Source organism: Sorex fumeus, unplaced genomic scaffold (genome assembly GCF_029834395.1).
Source record: "Sorex fumeus unplaced genomic scaffold, SorFum_2.1 ptg000093l, whole genome shotgun sequence".
NCBI lineage: Eukaryota > Metazoa > Chordata > Mammalia > Eulipotyphla > Soricidae > Sorex > Sorex fumeus.
Genome location: NW_026606150.1, coordinates 533,238 through 539,203, shown reverse-complemented (window position 1 = coordinate 539,203; position 5,966 = coordinate 533,238). Strand labels below are relative to the sequence as shown.

Below are 5,966 nucleotides of genomic sequence, written 5' to 3'. Positions count from 1 at the left end.
GCCCAAGGACCTTGTGTGAGCCCCGAAGATGCTTTGGCCACGGTGACCAGAGAGGACAGCCTGTGGTCAGCAGGGGTTTGGTTTCTGGGAAGGACCCGGACAGGGTCAGCCTCTCCCCTCCCAATACTTAGGCTGGTCGTGAGGGAGCAGATGGTGCCCAGTGGCCTGATGCGGGCTTTGCTGCCCAAAGGTCCGTGCGGAGGAGAAGCTGCGACTCTCCCAGGCCGAAGTGACCCGCCGGTTCTCACTGGGGTGGTATGTGTGGTCTCGGTCCAGGAGATTCTTGTACTTCAAATCTTGTCCAGACTGAGGGAGAGAGAGAGAGAGAGAGAGAGAGAGAGAAAATGTTAAAAGACCAGAGAACTGGGGCTGGAGTGATAGCACAGCAGGTAGGGCATTTGCCTTCCACGCAGCCCGACCCAGGTTCGATTCCCAGCATCCCATATGGTCCCCGGAGCACAGCCAGGAGTAATTCCTGAGTGCATGAACCAGGAGTAACCACTATGCATCGCTGGGTGTGACCCAAAAAAAAAAAAAGACCAGAGAACTGCTGGATTCTACAGGCCAAGTCTCTTGGCCCCAGAGAACAAGAATGTCTTCCCTGCAGGGTGATGGACGGTCTAGCCCAAATGGGACAGTCCCATGGAGAGCTTCTCCCCCTCCAAAGTTCTCCCGCCCTGCCAGGATCTGGAAGGAGAGTGACTCCCTCCCTGGGTCGGGGGGCACCCGCCCCCCCTGGGGCGACCTCCTCTGGCGAGAACGGCCCAGTGGCGCCCTACCCGCTGTACTATCACTCCGGTTCCAGAAACTTACCTGGAGAATGCGGCCAGGGTGAGCACCTCCAGCAGCAGCTCGGTGCCGCAGAAGAAGAGCAAGATGCAGTTGAGGACGGCCTCCAGGCGGAGCGCATAGGTCTGCAGCAGCAGGTAATAGGCGGCCATGGTGGCGCAGGGGAAGGTCAAGGCCACGCTGATCCCAAGCGGCATCTTGCGTTGGCACAGGTTGCCCTTGGAGCCTGTGGGACACAGCCCAGGGCATCACCTCGGAGGAAGGCGGGTGGGATGGACGGGCGAGGTGGGGAGGTGCGGGTCCATCCCTGGGCTCCCGCCGTGAAGAGTCAGCGGCTTTGGGAGAAGGGACCGGACTGGAGCCGTTGATCCCAGTCCGGTTCCTACACCGGGATCAAAAGGCCCTTCACTGGGGGGAACTTGGAGTGGAGCCTCCCACGCGGTGCTCAGGGGCATCACAGCTGGCTGACACCGGGCCAGATGCGCCGGCAGCTCAGTGCCTGGGAATGCAGATGTTCAGGCCCTGCAGTGCTTGGGGCCTCCGGGCTACCCCTGGATGTTTGCCAGGTGGTGCCAGGTCAGCCATGCGCCCTGACTACTGTTCTGTCTCCCAGTCCCTGCAGAGGGAAACTTAAAAATGATGTAAAGAAGATTACTGAAAGATTTTCAACTCATATATAGAATAATAATTTTTTCTCTGCTTTTTGGGTCACACCCAGTAATGCTCAGGAATTACTCCTGGTGGTGCTTAGGGGACCCTATGGGATGCTGGGGATTGAATTCGGGTCAGCTGCGTGCAAGGCAAACGCCCTACCTGCTAAACTATCACTCCGGCTCTAGAAAAGAATTTTATAAAAAGAGAAAGTGAAGGGGCTGGAAAGATAGCACAGCGGGTAGGGCGTTTGCCTTGCACGCGGCTGACCCCGGTTCGATTCCCAGCATCCCATATGGTCCCCTGAGCACCGCCAGGAGAGATTCCTGAGTGCATGAACCAGGAGTAACCCTGTGCATTGCCGGGTATGACCCAAAGAGCAAAAAAAAAGTAAAATAAAATAAAACAAAAAAGAGTGTGAAGATATAAAAGCCACAAGAGTGTGGGACTGCAGAGACCCGCATCTCATCTCATACCCTCTTCTAAATACGTCCTCTGAAACCTCTTCATCTGATGGGTGACGACGGGGCCTCGTTTCAATGTGTGTTTTGGGAGTCTGGCCACTTTATCATCTTTATTGGTCATCTGTAATTGTTCCTCATGGGAACTGTCTTTTCGTGCTCCTTACCAATTTTAAAATTAGGTTGTCTTCTTTAGTGACTTAATGTGAGCCGTGATATCCTTTTCATGTTGCGAGTATATTTCTCCCTAGGTCTGTGGCTTAACACGTTAGGGATGAAACAGCCTAAGGAGAGATTTACGCTGTATTTCTGGGGATAAAAAAAATGTGTCTTGTCTTGGGGCTGGAGCGATAGCACAGCAGGTAGGGCATTTGCCTTGCACGCAGCCGACCTGGGTTCGATTCCCAGCATCCCATATGGTCCCCTGAGCACCGCCAGGGGTAATTCCTGAGTGCAGAGCCAGGAGAAACCCCTGTGCATCGCCGGGTGTGACCCAAAAAGCAAAAAAAAAAAAAGGTGTCTTTTTGCACAGCAGTGGAAGGATCTCAGTGCTAACCTGTGTGGACATGGACAGTCCTGGATGAAAGTTACAACTGAACCTATTCTCCCCACAAGCCAGTGAGAGGAACCATTCTTGCAGCCGAGAGGGTACTAGGTAGTACCTCATGCCACCTCCACCCCCAAGTCGCAGAAAACAACCAAGGGGCAAATCTGGCCCCCGATATGAAGTAGGTTGTGAAGGGAGAGGGGAGGGTCAGTAATGGGGTATAATTAGATCAGATCTCCATCAACTTAACAGATCCCAGGAATGCAGAGTCTCCGGGCAACTCTCACCAAAAAACAGGCGAATGACTTCAATTCCAAGATACAGGAGCAGCATCGTCACATCCAGGACCAGATTGGCTGTTGGGTACGGCAGTAGCAGACCTGCCCGGACAAAGGCCAGAGCTGACCAACACAGAGGCACCCACAAGAACCCACAAGAACTCACACGCTCTTGGAAACAAAGGGGCCGCCAGTCGAACCTGCCGTCCCTTGGGATGTGGGCAGGGGCTGTTTAACCTGCAGCCAGGCGACCGTACGTTACTATGAGGCCGCCATTCCCCGAAGTGATCAGATGTGGGTGAGGGCACAGACTAGCAGAGTTCAGGGGAGAGGTAACGGGAGCATCAGAATGGAGAAGCCCATTGGGGCTGGAGCGATAGTACAGCGGGTAGGGTGTTTGCCCTGCACGTGGCTGACCAGGGTTCAATCCCCGGCATCCCATATGGTCCCCCAAGAAGCAGCAGGAGTAATTCCTGAGTGCAGAGCCAGGAGTAACCCCTGAGCATCACTGGTGTGACCCAAAAAGCAAAAGGAAAAAAAAAAAAGAATGGAGAAACCCAGGGGCTGGAGCAATAGCACAGCAGGTAAGGCGTTTGCCTTGCATGTGGCCGACCCGGGTTCGATTCCCAGCATCCCATATGATCCCCCGAGCACTGCCAGGAGTAATTCCTGAGTGCATGAGCCAGGAGTAACTCCTGTGTATCGCCGGTGTGACCCAAAAAGCAAAAAAAAAAAAAAAAAAAAGAAAGAAACCCATACTTCCCTAGAGCAAGAAACGCTTTTCCAAGGAACTGCTCTCTAGGAAGCTGTCTGACCAGGTCACTGCAAATAAGGAGGCTCTTGGCAGAGGAAGCTCTGGGTGCAGGTGGGGAAGGCGAGCCCCAGCCCTTACCTTTGTACAGAAAGATGAAGAGTTCCAGCAGGAAGTAGGCCGCAATATACCATCGGTTCAGAGAGAAGAGGATTTCCAGCGGGGTGGAGGACAGCCGCTTCCCTGCAGGGTGGGCGGAAAAGCGAGAAGAGGGATGGGCCGCGGGCCTGCAACGCTCCAGCCCATCTGCATTGCTGCTGGGGCTAACGGGGAGGAAACGAGGTCGCACCTGCAGCGACCTGGGGGACCCTTCTGAGGGCTAATGAGGGTGTACTGGGGTGAGGCCCTTCCAGCCCCACCATTCCCCAAGAGGCAAAGGCAACTCTTGGCTCCAGGGAAGAAAGTCGGGACCCAATAATGGTTCCCTGAGCATCACCAGGAGTGATTCTTGAGTGCAGAGCCAGGAGGAAGCCCTGAGCATCACCGGGTGTGACCCAAAAAGCAAAGAAATAAATAAATAGAATTGGGGGAGGGGACTGGAGTGATAGTTCAGCGGGTAGGGCGTTTGCCTTGCACGCAGCTGACCCGAGTTCACATATGGTCCCCTGAGCACCGCCAGGAGTAATTCCTGAGTGCAGAGCCAGGAGTGCAGAGCCCTGTGTAATACCGGAAGTGACCCAAAAAGCAAAAAAAAAAAAAAAAAAGAAAAAAATTGGGGGGGCTGGAGCGATAGCTCAGCGGGGAGGGCGTTTGCCTTGCACGCAGCCGACCCGGGTTCTATTCCCAGCATCCCATATGGTCCCCTGAGCACTGCCAGGAGTGATTCCTGAGTGCATGAGCCAGGAGTATTCCCTGTGCATCACCGGGTGTAACCCAAAAAGCAGAAGAAAAAAGATCGGGGCCAAGCTCCTTTTCCAAGAGCTCATCCCCCGACACTCCTGGGGGCGCAGACCAGTACTGGCTCCTTCCAGGCCACGCCACGAACCGGTATCGGAACCGCCCGGGACCGACGCGGGGATAACGGACTCCACCACCCCCTCCCAAGACGCCTTCGGGGGGCGGCGGGCGAGGACCCCTCCCACCCACCCACGCCCGGGGACGGAGGGTCCGGGGCTGGCGCTGCGGGGACAGCAGGACGCGGAGCCAGGGTGGGCGGCGAGGTGATGGGGTGACGGCGGTGGGCGGCGAACCCGCGGCTCCCACGCCCCCGACGGCTCACCTCGCGGCGCCATCTTCAGTCTCCATGGAAACTGCGTCCGGCGCCGCCACGGCCGCTCCCGGAGCAACGAGGCGCGGCCGGAAGCGCGGGGTAGAGTGGCGTCGGCCTGCGGGTCCCCGGCTCCCCCCCGCGCCGCACTCTATGGTCACACGGGCCGACGGCCCTCCCTGCGCGCTCTGCGCCTGCGCGGGCCCGAGCGCGGCCGCCAGGGGCTCTGGCTGCAATTCCTGTGCGGCTGGGGGAGGGGGAGGGCCCCAGGACTGGGGCCCCGGCGCGGGGGCCCGGCTTCGTGCAGTGCCTCCACCCCCCGGCCGGCCGTGCACGGCCGCGTGAGCTCAGGACTGGCACACAAGCGCGTGTCCCGTGATGTTCTTTCCGTTTCGCGGTCCACAGATGCAGAGGGGTGTGCGGGGATGCTCTGCAGATGCGGAGGGAGCGGGGGTGGGTGGGCACGCGTCTGCACCAGACTTTCGTGCTGGCGATTAATCAGGCAGCTGGGACGAGCCACCAGAAGGAATCCCACTCGGAGATTGGGATCCTGGGAGCACTGTGAGGCGAGCACACGAAGGTGGCCCTTGATGGGCTCCTGATCCAGACCGTCTTGGTGGGGGATGGGGAGAGTCCTCCCTACTGCTAGGCGTCGTACTGAGAGATGCGTCTTTGGGAAGCCTGTGTTTGGAAGCGCAGACGCCCCCGCCACCTCCCGGGGGAGTGGGGGAGAAAAGGCTTGAGTGGGCTTGGATGGACTTGGCTGTCTCCCGTTATCAGGCGGGACGGGATAGAAAACAGATGTGCGGCCCAGGGTGGACTGGCGGACCTCTAAGCCAAGTGCTGTCCTGGCCAGCCAGCTGGGGAGGGAGCTGGGCAGGGGCTGCTACCTCTTTGCGCAGAAGGGAAACGACAAAGCAGTTCCCTGAGCTCGGGAGAAAGGCTCAGGGCAGCAGAGAAGGTGGGGAGCTCTGTTTGCTGTCACTGTTCCTGGGGTTGACCCCATATGGGCCCCTGAACCCTGCCAGGAGTGATCCCTGAGCACAAAGCCAGGAGGAAACCCTGAGCATCCCCGCTGTGATCCAAAAACAAATAAAAAAAACTAGTAGGGCCGGAAACCAAAACAAAAAACCCAACAAAACCAGAAGGGCATTGAGCCAGCCTGAGGAGCTAACAACTCCTCCTCTTCCTCTTCCTGTATGGACCCTGCCACTTGGGCCAT

General features: G+C 57.5%; 1 protein-coding gene across 1 annotated transcript; it reads right to left on the bottom strand.

The window, feature by feature from the left end:
• Positions 1-201: 201 nt before the first annotated feature.
• TMEM216 (transmembrane protein 216) lies at positions 202-5,966 on the bottom strand. The gene is made up of 6 exons (XM_056131551.1): positions 5,907-5,966; positions 4,757-4,895; positions 3,619-3,720; positions 2,736-2,828; positions 814-1,015; positions 202-306 (listed from the first exon to the last, which is right to left on the bottom strand). The coding sequence occupies exons 1-6, from the start codon at positions 5,964-5,966 to the stop codon at positions 291-293; spliced, it is 612 nt and encodes a 203-aa protein (XP_055987526.1). The 3' UTR covers positions 202-290.

Excerpts from the sequence above, each read along its gene's own strand:
- TMEM216 (XM_056131551.1), bottom strand. The coding sequence starts at position 5,966 with ATGGCCCAAGTGGCAGGGTCCATACAGGAAGAGGAAGAGGAGGAGTTG. Across the intron at positions 4,896-5,906 it reads AGGAGTTGTTAGCTCCTCAG|AGTGCGGCGCGGGGGGGAGC; the intron begins GCTGGCTCAATG and ends GTGTGACCATAG. Across the intron at positions 1,016-2,735 it reads AGTCATTCGCCTGTTTTTTG|GCTCCAAGGGCAACCTGTGC; the intron begins GTGAGAGTTGCC and ends TGTGTCCCACAG.